Source organism: Salvia splendens, chromosome 5 (assembly GCF_004379255.2).
Source record: "Salvia splendens isolate huo1 chromosome 5, SspV2, whole genome shotgun sequence".
NCBI lineage: Eukaryota > Viridiplantae > Streptophyta > Magnoliopsida > Lamiales > Lamiaceae > Salvia > Salvia splendens.
In genome coordinates this window covers 9,443,809-9,465,078 of record NC_056036.1, presented here as the reverse complement: position 1 = coordinate 9,465,078, position 21,270 = coordinate 9,443,809, and the positions used below count along the sequence as shown (strand labels likewise).

Below are 21,270 nucleotides of genomic sequence, written 5' to 3'. Positions count from 1 at the left end.
GGTTATATATATTTGTTTAACTACATGAAAAAAATAATGGATCAAGTGTCTAATGTTTACTAACTAGAATTAAGCTTAGAAGATAGTATTACACATATCATCCATTCAATAGGTCGGGGTTGAGTTATTTTCAAGATAAATGAGGAATTATAGTAGTAGTAATTATTTATCCTATTTATATAAAAGTAAAAAAACTTAAATTTAATTATTGTTCCCGTCCATTTCCTCGATCTCTTTTATAGCTATTCCAGCGTCTACTTATGATTGGCTAGCTCAAATTTCGAATTTATAATATTTCAGTCACGACGTGAGTCATCCACCTATGTTTTAGTTTTAAATTTAATTTAATACTTAAACTATTGGTTAGTTTGATAAACAATTCTCAGGAACAATTGATAATCATAACAAAATACATGAACTGTTTGAAACTAATCAAAAATAGATTCAATTACTGTACAATAATAAGATATTTATAGTACTAATAAATTTTCAAATATATTGCATATTTTACTAGATATTTATATTAGGTGATGGTTCATTCATGAGAACTTTTTTTAAACTTATAACACAAAAGTATATCGATTCTTAAATATACTAGTTGACACCATAAACTATATCAATTCAACATCAATTCGTTGATTCATAAATACCAATTTATGACTTAATATCAGTTTATGATACTTCTCTGTCACATGTTAATCACACTTTTCTATTTCGACTCGTCCCAAACTAGTTACACTATTTCTATTTTAAGTAAGAATTAGAGTATTTAATAAATATATTAAAGTTAATTAAGTATTCTCATATCGCTTATTAAACTTAAAATACTAATTTAATTACATTAAAAAATTAATCTCAAATTTACAACCTAAAATGAAAAGTGCAAGTAACACGCGACAGATGCTACAAATGAAATATGTTTTATAATGCCAACTAATATAAATATACTATAAAAAAGCTAATATGATCTGCACTTCTAAAAGTTTTGGTTTATAAAAAAGTTCATATTGAAACCGCTTTCATTTATTTTAATTTAAAACAATTTTGCTCCCATTTTTATATAAATTATAAACAGTTTTGTACTCCATTTGAAGGTAATTATGAATATCTAACAAATACCCCCGTCCCACAATAATTGTCACTCTTATTGTGGGCACGAATTTTAAGAAATATAAAGAAAAGTTGATTGGAAAAGTTAGTGGAATGTGAGATCCACTTTTTTATGTTGATTTTATAATAAAATGTGAGTGAAGTGAGTTAGTGGAATGTGAGACTTACTTACAATTTATAGTAAAAATAAAGTGTGACAATTATTGTGAGACGGATCGAAATTGAAAAGAGTAACACTTATTGTGGAACGGATGGAGTGATATAGGACACAAACCAAAATTTCCCTCAAATTAAACATATACTACTATTTTCAAGTTACTCAAACCTTGGAGGGAGTAATATAGGAGACACAAACCAAATTTTCCTTCAAATTAAACATAGACTACTATTTTCAAGTTACGCAAACCTTGTTGAGTCAAAATTAAGACGAATTTATAGGGTTTGCTGGATTAGTAAATAAAAAAAATGTAAGATTCAAACGTGTGACGAATTGGTTTACAAATGAAGTGATCTAAAATGTGGAAACACATTCTGCCGTCCAAAACTGTAGTGCACATTGGGCATGTTACCTCCCTTCAATCATTCTCCAACCGATTTAATTCGTTATTAATCACTCTTGTAAATATAATCCAATAAATTATTAACCATTTTCTACGCATATAGTTAAACAATTTTTAGAAAAATAAATAAGGAAAATATATACCCCAATAATTAGTGCATATACATTCTTCTCCAATTTAAAAGAGGGCCTAGTAAATCTTGATCTCAATCGATTTCGCACAAACCCTAGGATTCGATCACCTACCAGCCCTCTAATTCAGGGCGATTCATTATTTTCCTCAACTAATTTTATCTCCTTTTTTGTCGCCCATTACAGCTCCACTCCGAGTTAAAATTTGTGGATTTTATCATTGTTGTTTCGTGTGATTAAGGTAGGTAGGTAGTGAATCTGGATTTGGGATCTAAATGTTGTTCTTCAACTTTGTTTCTCAGTCTTGGAATTATTGCTCAGTTCAGAAAATTTGGCAGCATTTTTGTTGTACTTTTGTGCATTGATTTGCTAGATTGGAAACAATTCTGTTTGGGATTTCAATTGAACTGCAGTTGTATAGTTTTACCTGAGAATTTGTGCTGAGAAATTTAGGCGAATTCCGCATTATTTGATGCTAATTGGCATGATTGGGTTGTAGTTGAAGTTAATTTGTACTGGTGAAGTGATAAAGATTGAATCTTTGAGCTCCAACTAGAGTTTTTCTCTTTTTGAGGTGTGATTGGAGATTGGATTTGGAAGCAATTGGATGAGGGAAGGGGGGAGATGAGAGGTGAAGTTTGGGGGTTGAGGAGAAAACAATGACTACAGGGTCATTGGGTCTGCGATCTTCGGGAAGTTATGGATCGTTGCAGCAGATTCAGAATGCTGCATTCTGTTTGCCAATACAAAGTACGCCGCCCCTCTCAAGGAAGCCGCCTAAAATGCTCAAGGAGAAGGACAGATTCTTCCACTGGATCTTTAAATTCGCCCCCCGAAAGAAGATTGGAATGCTGCTACTGTGTTTCGTGTCCTTCGTTGTTTTCATGTGGGTGTTGATTGTTGGCAAAGGTTCGGCTTCCTATGTTCTGACTGTTATTGCTGTTGTGTTTTTGGATCTGGACAACCTAGAGATCATAGGATAGATTAGTTTTTTGAATGAATTGAGAAGCATATTTTTCTGGGTTGATACATAAGGTTGTGAAGCCCCTGTCATACTACATTTAACTATAGAAGTTAGGATAATTATCCTAAAAAATTTGTGTGGTTTGCATATGATTTTGCTTGCTTGATTATTGCTGCTGTTGTGTTTTGGTAGATCTGAACAACATATGTAACGAAGTATAGCGTTTTTATGTTTGTATTGTTTTCTTAGAGAAGTGAGATTCTGAAACCTGTGATGCTACATCAATGAAAGTTATGTGAAATAGCAGTGAAAATATTATTCAGTTTGTATATGATTTTGTTGCCTGATGATTTCACAGAGCTGCTGTAATATAAGTAGAGTGGTTCACTGATTGATAACAGTTTTAGTTTAAAATTTTGATTGTTGACCTGTTATGATTTGGATGATTTCTTTGCTAAACGAAAAAGGATGCTATCTTGCAGGTGAGGAGGCCCGAGACAGCCTTCTTCCACTCATAAATATTGAGTCTGCACCAACATCCGATGACAAACTTATTGTGATTAGAAGTTCCGATTCTCAAACTCTGGAAGTGCTGGGGAGTTTAAATGCCACGCTGCCACCTCCGCCTCCACCGCCTGTCTATTTTACTGGGTATGAACTCCCACCCGGGAATCCATGTGAACATTTTGCGTTGCCTCCGCCTCCAGCCGATAAGAAGAGGACCGGGCCACGTCGTAAGTTTTCTTGTTTTTACAACTGGTGCGAAAACTTTAGCTAGTTATAATGCGAGGGCCTTACTCAGTTTGTGGATTCTCTTTTTGTTTCTTGTTGCAGCATGCCCTGTATGCTACCTACCTTTGAAAGACGCCATTGCTCTGATGCCGAATGTATCTTCTGTTTCTCCAGTAATCAGGGATTTGACATACATTCACGAAGAAAATTTAACTAAATCTGAATTTGGAGGGTCAGAATTTGGTGGATATCCTTCTCTGCGACAGAGGAGCGATTCCTATGATATAAGAGAGTCGATGAACATCCACTGCGGGTACGATAGTTTCTTTTTTGGGACATTTGGTGTGACTCTGTGGACTTATCAATTTATTTTCTACTCCCTCCGTTCCATAGTAGTGGAGGCATTTCTTTTCGGCACGGAGATTAAAAAAATTTGTGTTAAGTGAGTTAAGTAAAGGAAGAATAAAGTAGGAAATGAAAAAAAATTGTGTTAAGTGATTTAAGTAAATGAAGAATAAAGTAGGAAATGAAAAAAGGTAGAGAGAGATTAAAGTAAGAGAGATTAAAGTCAGTGAGAAGAAACATGTTGACTTTTACTAAAAAAGTAAATAACTCCACTAATATGAAACGTACCAAAATGGCAAAATGACTCCACTACTATGGAACGGAGGGAGTAACAAATAATATCTGGGTCTGACATTCTTTTTTCTTATTTTTTGGTAAACTTGTACTAGGTTTGTCAGAGGAGTGAAACCAGGTCATGGGACAGGTTTTGACGTTGATGATTCCGACCTTCTAGAGATGGAAAACTGTCGAGGAGTGGTAGTCGCATCAGCAATATTTGGTACTGGCCACCTACATGGTTTATATCTGATTTCTTTTAATCTTTTATTAATTAATGTAGGAGATTTATTCTTGACCAGGGGTATTTGATTTGATACGGCAACCCAAGGAAATCAGCGAATATACCAAAACGAATGCCTGCTTTCACATGTTTGTGGATGAAGAGACAGCGGACTTTTTAAAGAATTCCACTGAACTAGGCAGTGACAAGAAAGTCGGGCTGTGGAGGATTATAGTTGTCCATAACCTACCGTATTCTGATCCGAGACGCAATGGAAAGGTAAAGGCTAGAAAACCTTGCTCGTCACTCCTTTGAGCTGAACACAGATTTACGAGTTCTTTCCCTGGAAAAACAACCATTAATCACTTCTCTAGCTGTCATTTGTAGTTCTGGTGAATTGAAATGGGGTCTGGCTGGTGGAAAAAATGCACGTTATCATGTACAATGATCCATCTTTTTACTAGTTCTTGGCCTAGCTCCATATTATTCTGTAGTGCTTATCTAAGTTTGTTTTGTCCATTTGACTTTGTGGCAGTGCTATGATATTTGATATTCTAACCAATGTTTGCTTTTGCGATTATAGATTCCCAAACTTCTACTTCATCGGCTTTTCCCTAACGCTCGGTACTCACTGTGGATTGATGCTAAACTCGAGCTGGTTGTGGATCCCATTCAAATTCTTGAAAGGTTTGTCTAACTGTCTATCCGCACTCTAGCGTATACCAAAATGTCAAATGAAGCTTCTTCTTCTACTATTGTAGATTCTTGTGGAGGAAAAATGCAAGCTTTGCGATATCAAGGCATTATAAGCGTTTTGATGTGTTTCTTGAAGCAGAGGCTAATAAAGCCGCAGGGAAATACGATAATTCTTCTATTGATTTCCAGATTGAGTTTTACAAAAAGGAGGGTTTGACGCCATATTCATCAGCAAAATTGCCCATTACTAGTGGTAAGACACTTCCTCTCCAAACAATAGGTCGGGGTTCAAGTATGCTTAACGGGTTGTACTTGAATATGCTTAACGACATTTAGTATCATTTGCAGATGTTCCGGAGGGGTGTGTTATTATCAAGGAGCATATTCCGATCACCAATCTCTTCACCTGTCTATGGTTTAACGAAGTGGACCGTTTCACTTCGAGGGACCAGATAAGTTTTTCCACCGTGAGGGATAAGATATCGTCAAAAACTAACTACGCGATCAATATGTTCTTGGACTGTGAAAGACGCAACTTTGTCGTCCAGGTACTCTAATTTTTGAGTTATGGGTAATTATTGAGATATTTTTAAGGCGGTTGTTAGTTTTGGGTATTTTGGATAACTAGGCATTAATAACCAAAATCACGTCAAAGTTTATGCCTTTTTTGGTCATGAACTTTTCTAGATTAGTATTCCCTCCGTCCAGCTGATTCGTATTCCTTTTTTGGTTATCCCACTGTAGCTGTAGCTGTAGCTGAGTCATTTCCTATTATGGTAAAAAGCACAAACTTTTCTTCTCTCTACCTCTTTCCTTTCCTACTTTATTCTTCCTTCACTTAACTCACTTTTAACACAATTTCTAAAATCTCGTGCCAAAAAGAAACGCCTCTACTACTACAGAGTGACTAAGGGAGTAGTACTAGTTTTCGTTCATTCTTTTATGTTGGTTTTGATGCACATTTTTGAGTTCTCCGGTTACCATGACAGGGTTACCACAGAGACGTGCTCGCGAGATGGTCTCCACCTCCGCCTCCCGTGGAAATCGCTCACGTTTATCCTCCGCCGCCCATTATTACCATCAATCACAATAACGGAACCTCGGCTGCTGGAGTTGTAGCTGATGGCATCGCAAGCAATCAAACTAAGAAGGTCCCAACGAGGCATGGGAGAGACAGACGGTCGAGGCGCCATCGGAAAGTAGGCACCGGCAATAGTAGAAATGCCAACTCCAATTCAAATTTTGTCTAGACATGATTATTAGATTCATTGGTCTCCTATTTCAAGATGTGCAAGATAAGAATCATAGGTATATTTTTCCATATAAGTTTAATTATTTTTCTCCCTTTTCTCTGTGTTGTACAATTCATTCATACAGAATTTACACATTTTGAACCATTTTTTGATGTATATACGCACAATGATCCTAATAATTATATCATTGGGCTATTTAATTATTTGGTTTATGATAGCTGTTGTTGGTTGGTGATGAGATAGTGGTGTCAGATGTGTTTGATGTTTACAAAGAATGTGATCCAATATTGTGGAAGTGTTATTATTAAGTATTTCGTGAAATTTTTTGGAAGTTGGGTGGTTATTATCGTGGGCTTTGTTAACCGAAAATCTTTGGATGATAATACAATTGTGATTATTATCTTTTGGAAAAAAAGACTAGTTTGAATAAAAATCATTCTGATGTTTACTTTCAGAAACATCTTTTTTTATTTTCTTTTTATTTCAATAATCTTGACATTAGTGTCGGACTTAAAATTTTGAAGTTGGAGATTCAATCTCTGCTAATAATTGTAACGTACTTTTTGATACCGGCGTAGTTGAAAGTTGGGGTATTATTACGATGCGAGGGAGATTAGTAATAAGATAAAAATAATTAAATGATATAGAAACTAGATATATGTATATATTTAGTATTATTAATTATGAATTATTTTTTAAATAAGTTAGGGAAGTACTACTATATAACATCAAAATTTTTGTGTATAATAACAATAAATAGCTAAAAGAAACAAAAATAAATTATCAATTATGAATAAATTTTGAAATTAGTTAATTAATGAAGTACTATAAAAATCTGATTTTTTTTGTGTAAAATAACCGTAAGAAAAATAATTATTATAAAAAATGTAAAAATACAGATTGAAATGATAAAAGTTCAAAATGAGCTTGATGAGAATCAATCACGGTCTAAGAAGTTGCTAGGCGTAGAAACTTAGCACTTGTGCTGGCAAGTGACTATACTAAGATTAAAACAATATATAGTGGGACATTTGAAATTGTTGGGGGTTTTACAGGACCCAAGCCTCTATGTAGGTCCATCATTGCTTGACACTTTACCTAGGCACTTTTAATCTAAATTATATTATTCGTTGTGGCTGCTCGCTCATTTTTCTTTTTTTTGGTTCAATGCTTACCATTGTAGAGAAAGAAGCTCGCGGCTTATGTCGTGCGCAAGGATCTCCGACCATAGTCCACTCTCATGAGGTGGCTTGTGCCTAATCAAGTGCATGACATGCGACTTCAGTATGATTTTTATATACACATATTTCAAAATTTTCAATAACATATAATAGAATTATATTTTAATTTTGCCCACGACATTTGACCAATTTTTATTTTCTCATTTATAAATAATCCAATTCATGTGTCTCATTCACAACATCTATTTTATATTATTTACTTCCTCTGTCTCATAAAAATAGCAAATTATGAAATGACACAGATGTTGAACCATGTAATTAATTAAATTTCATAACTACATATTATTAACAAACTTTAATTTATTAATTTTCAATTACAAGAATCAGTTTAGAAAATAAATAAATAGACTATGATCATCTACTAAGAAAATATATCAATTCTATATTTTTAATTTCATAAAATTAAATCTTTCATCATTCTATTATTTGGTCAAACTGTATTTGTCAAGTTTTAGATTCCGTACTTGCATATTGTTTAATTATTCCCAATTTAATAGGAGTACTACATAAACTTATAATACCAATAATGTTGAATACGCACTATTCTAATAGTATATATAAACTGAAGGTTGTGTTATATTGCTAACTATTCCCTAAATTGCTAACTACAACTAAATAATGGACATTGTATCATGAATTCAAGTACAAGATCATTCATGTATCAATACAAAGCACGGATAATATCAATTATGAGTATTAATTTCAATTGACTAAAAGTTAGTTATAACCAACTTTAAAAAAATATCCAAAAACTTTAAATGATTATAACTATCTCAATTTAAATTATTTTTTTATTCAACTTATATTAAATTAAAGATAATTTTATAAGGATTATAACGAGATCTTACTTACATATGTTCCGATGTCAAAATTTGAAAAAAAAACTAATTTTAATATTTTTCAAAGTAGCTTAATGTCAATGTAGCTATCATGATATATCAATATAATACATATACAATGTCAATGCTAAATTATGTTGACATATTCAATGAATAATATTGATATGTTTAATACACTATATTTACATTTTGATTCAAAACCTTAATTTTGATAATTTTCTTATCTTTTAAATTTTTAAATAATAATAAAATAAAATTATACATGATAAATCACTAGATCTCTACCTATCTTATGGTTCTAAATTGGTTATAATTAGTAATTAAAGGTTGAGTCAGCAATTGATCACTCCCCTATAAACTCATATCAGATTTAACAAAATAAAACAAAAAAACGATTAAAAAAATAAAAATTAATACCAAGATCAAAATCAATATTGCTATAAATAGAATGAAACCCTAAAGGCCAAAAATCGTTTGCAACTGCGCAGCTTTTCTTCTTCAAGCAATTTCGGAATCTCGTTTTCTCCTCACCTCAACAAAGCTTCTTCATTTCACTTCGGTATTTCTCTTCATTCTCTCTGTTTTTTAGTCATGTAGACAATCAAATTTATTAATTCAGCTCCAAGCAGAGTGGTATTTTAAACATTCTCTACATCTAAGATTATATGCAGGTTATACAGATTAATTAGCAGCAGAGATAAAACATATACTACTATTTAGTGATGTACTAGTAGGTTCTAATTTTTTTTAAAACTTCGACCAATTCGTTGGTAGGTTCTAATTTTTTTTAAAAACTTGTAATTAAGATATCCTGGTTTGTTTTAATTTGTTTTAAATGTCGATTTGTTTGAAATAAAATTTGAAGGCTTCCTAATCAAGAACAAATCTGTTTGAACATTTTAGGTGAAAATAAAACAGCGCCACTTCAAAGATGATGGTAAAATCTTTGATTTTGGGTTCGCTTGATTGGGATGGAGGACAAGTGGGATTATCATTCACCGTTTTGATATGGGTGGTATTGGAAAATAATTACAAGGTATATTATATTTGATTTTTAATTGAAGTGTTTTATGTCAAAGTTCTTGTTTGGTTTTATCATAGAAATGTGATTATGAGAGTGTCTTTTTAAAAATAAATTGGATTTATGATAGACTTATAAGCCGGGGTATTTTTTTTTCTAGTTCTAGGGTGTTTTATACATTTCATAGGTGTACTGGGCTTTTTTTATTCCAACTTTGGGAGAGACGCATGAGGGTTATGCGTCTCCCCCCGTTAATAAAACGCACGACCGTGATGCGTTTTAGTGTAAGACGCATGAAAGACATGCGTCGTTCATTTTTTTTTAATTTTTTAGAACACGCATGAGGGTCATGTGTCTTCCAATAAAATGCATGAAAGACATGCGTCGCTTAATTTTTAAAATTTTTTTAGACGACGCATGACCCCTCATGCGTCTTAAGGTAAAACGCGCAAGGCTCATGCGTCTCTATTTTAAACATAACAGACGCGAAACAGAGGCAGTAGCTCATTCTGCGCGAGAGAAAGAGAGAAAGGGGCAAGCGATTTCCGACGATTTCTTGGCGATTCCAACGATTTCACGTCATATTCCGATATATTTCGGTAAGTTTTCTTCAATCTTTCAACATTTATCCCTTATTCGGTGTTTATTGTTTATATTATGTAGGTTTCTTCTAATTTTGTGAATTATGGTTTATGACAAATTGTTCAATTTTGGCCGATGTTTTGTTGTTTTGTTAATTGTAATGGATTTTATTGGTGAAATCCATTCTATTGTATAGTTTTTGATATGTTTGAGATGCTCGGTGTTGTGATGTTGGTTGTTATTGAAGAAGAGAGTAGGGGTTGAAATGTAGGAAAAATTCTATTTTTGGTAATGCATGTTAATAGAATCTATCAATATCTAAAGGGACAGTTTTTGTGTCTGCCACCTGGCAGCATTTTGGCGGGAAAATGAGGTTCAATTTGTTTTTTTTTGCCGTTTTTTATGAAAATTGTTTGTCATTTATCGTTCCAATATTGTTGTGCTGCTTTTGTTATTTGTTTTTTGGTTGCTTTATTGATTGTTTTGTGCAGTTCAGTATGTTTGAACTATTAAACCTTAAACCTATTTTGTACAATCTATCAAATATATCGAGAAATGAATGTGATTGAGTTACATATATTCTGCAAATTCCAATGCTTCAATTACCTGAACAAGTATAAAAGATATATTAGTACAAAATAATGAGTACAAAATATAATAAATATATAGAAATTAAGAATTCAATATCTCAATGCTAATTTAATAATTTCAAAGCTGCATAATCTAAATGTATCATTTAATGTTTAAGAATTTCAGCCGCATAAGCAAAATGTATCATTTAATGTTATTTTTAATAGATCTGGAGTGCATTATAGTCATATGATTGAAAAACTTAGACATTGAATTCATATTGTTGGAGTGTACTTATTTCAATATCCAAGTTTGCAAATTTAATAAATAAGAATAGTACCTGTTTTTGGTTGTTCATATTTTTCCATTAAGATTAAGATTCAAATATCCTGCAGATGTATCATTTGTACATTAGTATCTTAATCTGAAAATAATAGAGTTGTTAAAGTGGGATACATTCATGTTGTTACCTATTTTTTGCTTTTTCTTCCTCTTCTGTTTTGCACAGTTTTGTGTGTAATGATATAGTGTTCAAGCTTCAATGTAATTATTTGGTACTATAACCTGCAAATCAAATCAGATTTTGATTAATATGTTAGTCTATGTAATATACTTCTTAAAGCTCTTTAAACTAAAGGTCTTACCAAAGGTCTTATCTGTAGTTACCTATTTTATTGGTTGCAGCATTCTTTCTCTCTCTCTCTTCCTTTTTCAAGGTTAGATGCGGCTCTTCTGGCAGTAGGAGTTCTTTGTTTTGTTGGTATTCCTGCAAAATAGGGTTAATATTAATATGGCAACAACCACTAATTGTCATTAATGCGACTGACATGTGACCCAATTAATGCGTCCTATAATTAATAGAGCATGCACAAAAATCTAATCTGAGTGTGTATATATTAAATTGTTCTATTAACTAACTTAGTCTAGGGTTGCTGCATCTATTTTTTAATCGAAAGTTAGTTCTAAATACCTGATTTTCTGTTATTATAATTTATTTGTGTTATTTGAAAGGTCTCACCTATGATTATGTATGTTTTCCAATGTTTATTTTTTTTATTCTGCTGTGTTTGCAAATATACATCACCAAACATCTATAAATACCCAAGCGTGCTTCTCTTTTACTCACCCTGCAACATCTTCCTAAAAGAACCAAGAAATCCCTTTTTTACTTGGTATATGTTACTTCCTTTGTGTATATCTCATACTCATCAACTGTTTTGTCTAATCATATATGATGTATCTGTAGTTATTAATTTATTGTTATATTGCAACTCTACTGTCCTCTACTTTACTTCTTCAATATTCATATACGATAATGATGTTTCAGTAGTTTAGTTTAGTATATCTGACCTTTGATGATATGCCATCTTATGTTCTTTGCCTTATTTTTTGGTCTTTGCCTCATTTCCTTTGATCTTCATTCTCAACATCTTTTATCTTTAATAGAATTCAGATTCAGGTTTATGCAACTGAAAGGTGTAAACATCAATATTCAAAATAATGTTTGCTTAACTGAAAGATCTGGAGTATTTTAGTACCTGTAACCTTTGATCTTTTCGTTAGATGCCCTGTTTTCCATTTGCTCATCTTTGTCATATTGCGCATATGTGGAATTTATAATGAGGAAGGTGATGTATAAAATCAGTAGACTAAGTGTTTTGAATGGAATTGTTTTGATTGCTGTAATATACATTGTTACCATTTTGGTAAAAGATGTTCTTGGCCTCCCTTTTCTGTCAATGATATCTCCCATTTTGTTGCATTATAACTGCACATATGTGGAATCTATAGTTATGGGCTGCTGTAATATACATTGTTCACAAATCTACTTCATCATCTGTTGCTATCATCTATCTGTTAGTTAATCAGTCTTTATAGTGAATAGAGGGTTTCGTTACCTTTCTTTGTATCTTTCATTTTAGTACTTCACTACTACATTATTGATAGTTGAAATAGCCAAATAGGTACCTGCAGATCAGTAAGTAGAGAGTTTAATAACAGAGTTGTGTGAGTTGCTTATATTATTAATTTGTATGTATATAATTGAACCAAATAATTGGATTTTTACAGGAGCACTTCTGAAATAATGGCTCCATTCATTACCTGTGTTATCAATCTCAGCAAGGCAATTACCACCTCCACAATCAAAGTGAGGTGTGTTCGGGCTTTTCAAGGTTTACCTGAAGATAAGAATGACAAAAGCTTAGAATGTGTGTTTCATGACTCCAAGGTAGATAATCTATGCAGAATATGCAAGCTAGCACAATCTGATTTCTGAACCATAAGTAAGAACAAATGTTATTCTTTATAACATATATTTTGCTATTGATTTTCAAGGTACAAGAATTCAAGCTACTTTTCCCAACAGTTTAGTCAAAAATTTTGGAAATCTAATCAGGGAAGGAGGGATATTTTGTATTAAAAATTTCTTTGTCAGACCTAAGAGCATCCACAACCGTGCTCTTGCCAGCGGCACGGTTGTGGGCCCGGGCGGTACTATTCATGCCTGCTCTCTGGCAAGAGCACAACACCCACAACTGTGCTCTTCCGCAAGGACGAGCACAATTAATATAAAATTCAATTACACAAAAACATTTCCATAATATTAAAATTCATTTAAAACCCACAATAAATATTACAAATGACAAATAAAATTAAACATTGCATAATTAAAATCCTAAAAATTAAAAATTACATAATTAAAATCCTAAAAATTAAAAATTACATAATTAAAATCCTAAAAATTAAAAATGACACTACTCGTTGCCGAATTTCGCCCACATGTGGTTGATTAGGTCTTCTTGTAGTTGATTGTGGATTCGAGTATCGCGCATTGTGTGTCTTGTCTCGATCCTCTGGCCAACCGTCGTATGCTCGCCTCGGCGTAGGGGAGACCTCGTGGGCTCCCTCCCGGTCACGATGGATGTACCGTCGATTTGATCTGGTTCGTTGAGGAGGAGGAGCAGGGGTATTCGCCGCGACATATGCTTCGTAAGCGGCACGATGTTGTTCGTAGTATTCTTGTTCTTCGCGTTCCGCTTCCGCCATAATATGGGTGAAATCCATTTGAGATTTTGAGTGGGTGATGAATGTGTTGATAGTTTGTATGAGAATTATGAATGAGAGATGAATGAGAGATGATTTGATGTGATAAATGGATGATGAATGTGTGTATTTATAGATGATTTTGGGGAAAAAAAAATAAAAAAAAATAAAAAAAATTCAGAAAAAACGGGAAAAAAAACGGCCATATTTTTGGGATTTGGAAAATATTTTTTTTTTTATTTTTTAGCATTATTTATAATTAAATACCGATTTTTAAAAAAAAAAATAAAAAAAAGTTTAAACACAACGGCTATGCCGTTGACGAATGGGAGCGCGCCACGTGTGCGTCCGCTGGCACGGACGTGCTCGATACATCGAGCAGCGCCGTGCCAGCGGCGCGGCTGCAGAGGCGGCGGTCCTGCGCCTTGCCAACGGCGCGGACGGCGGTGGCGTCTTTCGCCACCGCTGCGGATGCTCTAATACTCTAAGAAACAAAGCATCAAACCATCAGTTCAGATTGCTAATGAATGTCAAGACGGAGATGGTAGAGGTTAATGATCTTAGGTTTTTGAGAGAAATGTTTGACTTCAAGCCCTTTGCTGAAATATCACAATATGAAAATGTTGATGATTCATCCTTCTTTGGTATGAATTTTTTTGTTATTGACATTTACTTTAGTGTGCTTATTCAATGTACCACCTATTGCACTGTATGTACTGAACCTATGTTCTGCCCATCTTAATGAATTACTTTTAGATGTCATTGGTGTTATAACCGGACCTGGTAGAGTTATCTCTCAATCTAAGTATAGATTGATTGAGATTGAAATTTGTGATGAGAAGTAAGTTCATTACTATTTGGGCAGTCACATCTTAACAGCCATAACAAACTGTTTTGTACAATATGGGAATCCAATGTTGACTTATACCTAGATCAACTGAAAAAGAGTGAAGGAACAATTCCAATTGTGATTATTCAGTTTTGCAAGCGCAATCTATTTAGAGGTTATTCATTATTTTGATATTTTGTTACTGTTTAATTATTTATTTGTCATTATCTGTGGTAATCTTTGTAGTGTTTATGTTTTAGGTGAAATTCGCATTTCTACACATTTTCAAGCTTCTAAGGTTGTGATTAATGCTGATGTTAAAGAAGTTAAAGATTTTAGGATGAGGTACTCATTTTTATTTATTGGATTTTCAAGTCAACTGTTTCTGAAGTTAATTACTACATTTATCAAATTTTTCATTTTTTTGTGTAGAATTAAAGATGACAGCAGTTTTGTTCAGCAAGTTTCTGTCATTCAAGGAGGACAAAGACTTGGTGGGGAGTATGATGATCTACAAGTGAAGTCCCTTGAGTATTTGTCTTGCCTAGAGGTATTGAATAAGTATCAATCTGGTGGTGATTATGATGATGTACAAGTGAAGTACTTTGTGTAATATTTCAATAGTTTATTTCGTTTTGTGATTCACAGGAAGGTTCATGTTGGGTATTCGGTAAAATCGAGTCAGTTGAGTGTCATTACGGTGAATGGTATTTTTTGGCGTGTAAGACTTGTGTTAAGAAGGTCAGAGAAGTGGATAATAAGTTTAATTGTTCGGGCTGTACAAAAACTCATTCTTATGCAGTGAAAAGGTTTGATACTTGGTCTCTGATTGTATATTTATTAATTATAATATATATATTCAACTCATATATAGTTAAGTAATTTATATAAAAAATATTGTCGTTTGTGGTGAATGTTGTTGATCATACCAGCAATGCTTCTCTGTTATTGTGGGATAGGGAAGGCAGCCAATTGTTAGGGAGAAATGTGACTGATTTTTTAGGAAATGGTGGTCAGGTTTGTACATTTAAATACTGAAATTTAATCATGGTTCTCTATCATTGGTGAGTTCTAATTTCATTTCTATTTCAACAGGTTGCTCCTAAGAATTCCATTCCTGCACTTATTGAAGAGATTCTTGTGGGTCAGAATGTATTGTTTAAACTTCAGCTGAAAAATCATATTGAGTATTATAGAAGTTACCCTTTTACTGTCAACAAAGTTTGTAATCTCCCTGAAATAGTTGACAAGTATACTCCTAAAGACATGGGTGAACAGATCTTTAAATTTGATACAAAGTTATCTGATCTACTTTTTGGAGCTGATCTTGCTGAGGTATTTATAGTTTCTTATTAATCTTTAGCTGTTTTTTTTATTTTGAAATAGTTCATATTGTTTTTATCTGATTTCATTTTACTTATAGGTTTCTCGGAAGTCCTATGTTACAACTGATCTGTCCACTCTAGCTAATGAGAATATCAGTGAATTGTTGGTTGAAGGAGCTGAATTTAATTCTGTAGTTGATGCTGCTGAGGTATTTCTGTTTAAATTTTAGCTATTTTGATTAATTAGTAATTATTTTCCTGTTTTATAATTAACTTTCAGAATTAATATAGGGTTCTCAGAAAGTGTTTGTTACACCTGATTTGTCCATTGTTTCTAATGAGAAAAATCATGGATGGGGTGTTGAAGGCTCTGTGAAGCGATGCTTGGATTTAGAATTTGACAAATGTGATCATGGTGATGAAGTTTAGATGAAGAAGAAAGAGAAAATTGATGGTTCTTATTAGAGGGGCAATCATAGTTGGTGTTTACTATTTGCAGTGTTTTGTTTTATTTGTATCTGAAAAGAATTCTCATTCTCTGTTGTTTTGTTTTGGTTTTGTATTTTGTCACTGAACTTGACAATTTTTGATGCTCTTCGGGCATGTGCATGTTTTCCATGTAGTCAAGTTAGTATTTTGAGATCTTCAGCAAGAATTTTTAAGGTAGAGCTGTCCCTTAATTTTATAATGAAGTGTTGAAGTTATTGTTCATTTTTTTCCCCTTATTATGTATTTGCATCTTTGACAATGTTTACTTTTGAAATATATGATGAAGGTCAGTAGAGGAGTATAATTAAATGTATAAACATAAAGGCAATTCTAGAACTTGATGAGTGAAGCAATCTATTTGTATTCTGATTCATGACTATCTATAAATCTTGATGTAAGCTGAACATGGCATATGTGGAGTCAATTTTTTTTACAAGTTTAAATTTGAAGAATTTTAATTTGAGAATTAATATTCAACCTGTTGGAGGCAAAGAATCAAACAGCACAAGTCTTACCTAATGAGTTATGAGGTCAAATCAGATCCATAAATACTATATAAATTCAAAAGAAATATATTACTCATTCATAATCTAACATGATGGAGTTATGTAATCAAATATTATGAAGAATCATAATCAAATAGATTATTCTTTATATAATTGGTATAGATTATTTGACTCTATCAGAATAGAGTCCATGGGATAGGTTTAACACATGTTTAATAGGTTTAACACTGTTTAACTTCATCTCAGTCAGTGGGATATATCCTAAACCCTAATTTATTGGAAATAAGATTAATACCTGTTTATATGAAGATAATCTTGCTTTTGCATCTTGCAAATAATCATGGAGCACTCCAATGGTCTCATTCAGCCTACCAATCATCTTTATCAAAGTGCGATGATTAATTATAGGAGGTGAGTTTGAATCTGCAAAAACCCTTCACTATCAGATAAATGTAACAAGAACATTACCTTTTAAACACCAAGTTTTTTGGGGGATAATCATACACAATGAAAATCCTATATAATCCAAGCAATGCATGGATTTTAGCTACTTGAGACATTCCAGTGAACATTGTGGCTGTAAAACTTATAGATTATTCTTGATATATGTAAATTCAAAGTATTAATTCAGAGGAAATCAGATCATTTGTCATTAAACAGGTACCAAAAACAGGTACTATTCTTATTTTTTTGCCAGTTAGCTAAGTTCAATATTAAGCTTAATGTGAGAATCCTGTTAGTGAAAATTCTAAGATAGGCTTTCAGCCTTTTAATTTCTTAAATAACAATTTAGATAATCTATTTTGTGGGATAATCTGAAAGGTCTTCTTGGTATTTGTGGACTTTTAAAGGTTTAAATATGCAGTTCTGCAGAGAGTAATATGTCCTCACTATACTCTGAAGTTTAAGTCCTATTAAGACACATATTAGTTGTTATTACCTTCTTAATCAATGAAGAAGTTAAAAAGATCTACTATACTTAAGAGTTCTTCTTATCAACAGTTAACAGCTACAACATCAGGTATTCTATGTAACTTTTACTGTTATGAAATTTTCCCTGAAGCTCTATGATGTATTACATAAAACTCATTTATTACATGGATGTTCTGTATTACTTCTGAATTTTTTTGGATGCCTGTTATATAGAATACATTTACATTATAATCTGCAAATGATAATCTCATAGATTAGCAACGTTTTCAATATATTATGAATCCTGATTAAGAATTCGGATTAACTGATGTGCATTCGTATCAGTGTAAATGTTTTAAAATTTACTTGAATTCGACAAGAATTACAAATGTTAATAGTCACAAAAATGTAGATCTGCTTCAATAGATCTACCAACAACATTTCCGAATGTAATTGAGAAAAATATTCCATAAATGAACATTGCGTGAGAAAACTTATCTTATCCGGATCTGATTTGATTTAGTAGCATATCAATGGCCTTTTGCTTTGGTTTACCAGTTTTACGCCACTCCCCGTCGTCTAGGTTGAAAACAAAATCGGGGCTTTTACAGGGAGATAATTCTAAGGTTTGAGATTGTGTTGGTAGGATTGTAGTTGCAAATCTGGAGAGGAATCGTAGGTCTTGGCTGTAAAGGTGTAGTGTTGTCCCCCCCCACCGGCGATTGAAGACGGATCGCCTGAATTTCGGTGGAGGAGATGAGTATGTAGTTAGAGTTTCTTGGTCGGCGCCGACAAGAATGAGGAGAAAATCATTTATATCTGTTTTATAAATTATGCTTTAGTTTCTTAAGTGGGTTAATTAAAATAAACTTTAGGCTGATTAAATCAAATAATTCCCCACTTATCTGTTGTATAAGTTTGGACTTGTGTTTTGGGCCTTCATTATTTAGATGTGTGGACCAATGTACTAAATCAGATTGAGCTTATATATTTTGTTTTTTTTGGGTATGTGTTGGGCCATTTAATTGTGTATTAGTATGTATAATTATTATCCAATAATTGTCTTTAATACTTATATAAAAACGAATATTTTATTTAAATATTATATTTGTTTTTTTTAAATTAATACTTACTATATTAATTATAAAGTTTGTTGTATTTATTTTCATTCATAATATCATATAATTCGGAGTATTAATTTTGTTTTAATGTGTTGTGCTATTTAATTGTGTATTAGCCATATTTGATAAGAATGAAATTTTGTGTATATGTTTTGTTTTATTTATTTAGTCAATAGTTTATGTATTTAAAAAGACTTATTTATTTGAAAAAGTTTATGTATTTAAAAAAGGTTATGTCTTTAAATTTTTTTCCATTATTTAACAGTTATGGTAATTGAAATATATTGTAAAAAATACAAATTTATAATATTTTTGTATTTTATTTGAATCACATGATTATATTTGAAATTAATTTTTTTCAGTTGTTATGGTCCATTCATTATTATTATTTATGTTAATATATATGGTGGGCTATTAGATTTGGCCTCTTATTTATTTGTTGGTTAAAGATGGTAATTTGTAATATTGTTTAAATTACCTTGAACAATTTGGTAATTATTTTTAAATTTTATTAGCAATTTATTGTATTTCTTTTAATTTGGAAAGTGATACTGTACGTCTATATTGTGTACTAATTTTCTACTAATTTTGGTTTATATTTTGTAGCTGATGTGTGTGGATCGTTTGAAAGTCCTATTGTTATAAGTGATGATGTGCTTGATGAACGCAATCAGTGTGTTGTCAATGAGAGCTCTTTTGATTCATTCAATTTTAATGGAGCTGGAGGTATTTTTTATCGTACCTTGGTTACTTTTTTTGTTTCTTATTTGCTTGATTGTATATTTAAAATTGTATCAGTTTTTTTTATAGAATTTTGGGATATTGGTGATCCTTCGTATATGTGTTCACATTGTGGGGCATTATTTTGGTATGAAGAACGTCTTGGTAAACCAAATAAGGCCATTAATCCAAGATATTCGGGTTGTTGTATGAATGGAAATATTGAGATTCCAAAATTGACTTCTCCACCCGCCGTTTTGCACCAACTAATGTTCTCTAATGACGCGAAAAGTAGTCACTATTTGAAAAATATTCGTTCGTATAATTCAATGTTTGGTTTTACCTCCATGGGAGGGAAAGTTGATAATAGTGTGAACACCGGTGGTGGTCCGCCTGTATTTCGTTTACACGGGCAAAATTACCACTTAATTGGAAGTTTACTACCATTAGATGGTTGCGAACCAAAGTTTGCCCAGTTATATGTGTATGATACGGACAATGAGATCAATTATAGAATAACGTCCGTGAGGTAAATAGTTTTCATTTTTGAACACATTTAATTTATATTTTTTTTGTTAAAAATTAAATATAGTAACTTTGGTTTAACAGGCAAAGGGATGCTGTGAATAATCTTCATTTAGAGATTGTTAGTGATTTGCAACATATGTTGGATGAAGAAAATGCGTTAGTAAAGTCTTTTCGTATGGCCAAAGAAATGATTGGACATGAAAATCGACCCAATGTAAGTTTGAGGTTACTTGGTAAGAGAGGTAGGGATGGAAGAACTTATAACCTACCTTCTGTTTCTGAGGTTGCTGTGCTTGTCGTTGAGGATTTTGATGAAGCATTGGGTGACAGAGATATTGTTGTTGTAGAGAAGTCAGGGCAGTTACAGCGCATTAGTGAATTGCATCCTTATTATCTTCCACTTCAGTATACACTTTTGTTTCCTTATGGGGAGGATGGTTATAGAGAAGATATTGGATTTTCTAGAAATTCTTCTTCTTCTTCGACTCACAGAAAAAGTATTAGTCCTAAAGAATTTTTTGCGTTTCGCTTACATGAAAGAATTTCTGAGTATTCTATTCTTTTATTTGGAAGGCGATTGTTTCAGCAGTTTGTTGTTGATGCCTATACGATGATTGAGACTGGACGTCTTACTTTTGTACGAACCCATCAAAAAAGGCTGCGGGCTGAATTGTAAAGTGGTTTAGCGGAAGCTGTTCTTCGTGGTGAGACAGATGGTTCAAGGCATGGGAAACGAATTATCTTGCCTTCAAGTTTTGTTGGTGGAGCTCGATATATGGTTCAGAATTATCAAGATGCTATGGCGATCTGTAGGTGGATTGGTTACCCAAATTGGTTTATTACCTTTACGTGCAATCCTAAGTGGCCAGAGATATGTCGATATCTTGCATCTAAGGGTTTGAAATCAGATGATCGTCCTGATATTATTTGTAGGATCTTTAAAGTCAAGTTGGATAATTTGATAAGAGATCTTAAGAGTAAAAAAATATTTGGAGTTGTGAAAGCAGATATGTTTGAGTTTTTTTGGTTCTAAATAAAGGCATTGCTTTAAAAATATTTTTTAAAGCATTTTTGAAAAAGCAATTTAGTTAAATTATTTTGTGCAGTTGTGTACACGGTTGAGTTTCAGAAACGTGGATTGCCTCATGCCCATATTTTGTTGTTTTTAAGCAATAGGACAAACAATCTAAGCCTCAACGCATTGATGATATAATTTCAGCTGAACTTCCAGACCAAATAACTGATCCTCACT

At 32.6% G+C, this 21,270-nt stretch overlaps 3 protein-coding genes and 1 long non-coding RNA gene across 7 annotated transcripts; 3 read left to right on the top strand and 1 right to left on the bottom strand.

The window, feature by feature from the left end:
- Positions 1-1,827: 1,827 nt before the first annotated feature.
- Positions 1,828-6,502, top strand: LOC121805289 (probable hexosyltransferase MUCI70). 2 transcript variants are annotated; one of them, XM_042205096.1, is made up of 10 exons: positions 1,828-2,042; positions 2,376-2,710; positions 3,248-3,499; positions 3,600-3,810; positions 4,232-4,341; positions 4,421-4,620; positions 4,925-5,028; positions 5,103-5,290; positions 5,386-5,585; positions 6,027-6,502. In XM_042205096.1, exons 2-10 carry the CDS (start codon positions 2,461-2,463, stop codon positions 6,285-6,287), a joined length of 1,776 nt encoding a protein of 591 aa, XP_042061030.1. In that variant the 5' UTR covers positions 1,828-2,042; positions 2,376-2,460; the 3' UTR covers positions 6,288-6,502. The 2 variants fall into 2 exon arrangements, with proteins under 2 accessions (XP_042061030.1, XP_042061029.1); XM_042205095.1 differs by having other exon boundaries at positions 1,828-2,710.
- Positions 6,503-8,836: 2,334 nt separating this feature from the next.
- Positions 8,837-12,605, bottom strand: LOC121803425. 3 transcript variants are annotated; one of them, XR_006051000.1, is made up of 3 exons: positions 11,014-12,586; positions 10,884-10,932; positions 8,837-8,948 (listed from the first exon to the last, which is right to left on the bottom strand). It is a non-coding gene; the product is annotated as an uncharacterized LOC121803425 (long non-coding RNA). The 3 variants fall into 3 exon arrangements; XR_006051001.1 differs by lacking the exon at positions 8,837-8,948 and having other exon boundaries at positions 10,006-10,932; positions 11,014-11,107; positions 11,210-12,605; XR_006051002.1 differs by lacking the exon at positions 8,837-8,948 and having other exon boundaries at positions 10,006-11,107; positions 11,210-11,309; positions 11,894-12,605.
- On the top strand, positions 8,843-12,883 carry LOC121803424. The gene is made up of 4 exons (XM_042203091.1): positions 8,843-8,929; positions 9,274-9,406; positions 9,875-9,990; positions 12,614-12,883. The coding sequence occupies exons 2-4, from the start codon at positions 9,302-9,304 to the stop codon at positions 12,819-12,821; spliced, it is 429 nt and encodes a 142-aa protein (XP_042059025.1). The 5' UTR covers positions 8,843-8,929; positions 9,274-9,301; the 3' UTR covers positions 12,822-12,883.
- Positions 12,884-13,983: 1,100 nt separating this feature from the next.
- On the top strand, positions 13,984-16,948 carry LOC121802834. The gene is made up of 8 exons (XM_042202535.1): positions 13,984-14,592; positions 14,678-14,762; positions 14,850-14,967; positions 15,066-15,226; positions 15,350-15,434; positions 15,513-15,752; positions 15,841-15,951; positions 16,034-16,948. Exons 2-8 carry the CDS (start codon positions 14,758-14,760, stop codon positions 16,169-16,171), a joined length of 858 nt encoding a protein of 285 aa, XP_042058469.1. The 5' UTR covers positions 13,984-14,592; positions 14,678-14,757; the 3' UTR covers positions 16,172-16,948.
- The last annotated feature ends 4,322 nt before the right edge of the window (positions 16,949-21,270 follow it).

What these genes read in the sequence shown, in the direction of transcription:
- LOC121805289 (XM_042205096.1), top strand. Translation starts at nt 2,461, where the DNA reads ATGACTACAGGGTCATTGGGTCTGCGATCTTCGGGAAGTTATGGATCG. An exon ending in TCGATGAACATCCACTGCGG is followed by an intron (nt 3,811 to 4,231) that starts GTACGATAGTTT and finishes AACTTGTACTAG; the next exon opens with GTTTGTCAGAGGAGTGAAAC. An exon ending in GACGCAACTTTGTCGTCCAG is followed by an intron (nt 5,586 to 6,026) that starts GTACTCTAATTT and finishes TTACCATGACAG; the next exon opens with GGTTACCACAGAGACGTGCT.
- LOC121803424 (XM_042203091.1), top strand. Translation starts at nt 9,302, where the DNA reads ATGATGGTAAAATCTTTGATTTTGGGTTCGCTTGATTGGGATGGAGGA. An exon ending in TATTGGAAAATAATTACAAG is followed by an intron (nt 9,407 to 9,874) that starts GTATATTATATT and finishes TAAACATAACAG; the next exon opens with ACGCGAAACAGAGGCAGTAG. An exon ending in TCATATTCCGATATATTTCG is followed by an intron (nt 9,991 to 12,613) that starts GTAAGTTTTCTT and finishes GGATTTTTACAG; the next exon opens with GAGCACTTCTGAAATAATGG.
- LOC121802834 (XM_042202535.1), top strand. An exon ending in AGTATTTGTCTTGCCTAGAG is followed by an intron (nt 14,968 to 15,065) that starts GTATTGAATAAG and finishes TGTGATTCACAG; the next exon opens with GAAGGTTCATGTTGGGTATT. An exon ending in CTGTAGTTGATGCTGCTGAG is followed by an intron (nt 15,952 to 16,033) that starts GTATTTCTGTTT and finishes GAATTAATATAG; the next exon opens with GGTTCTCAGAAAGTGTTTGT.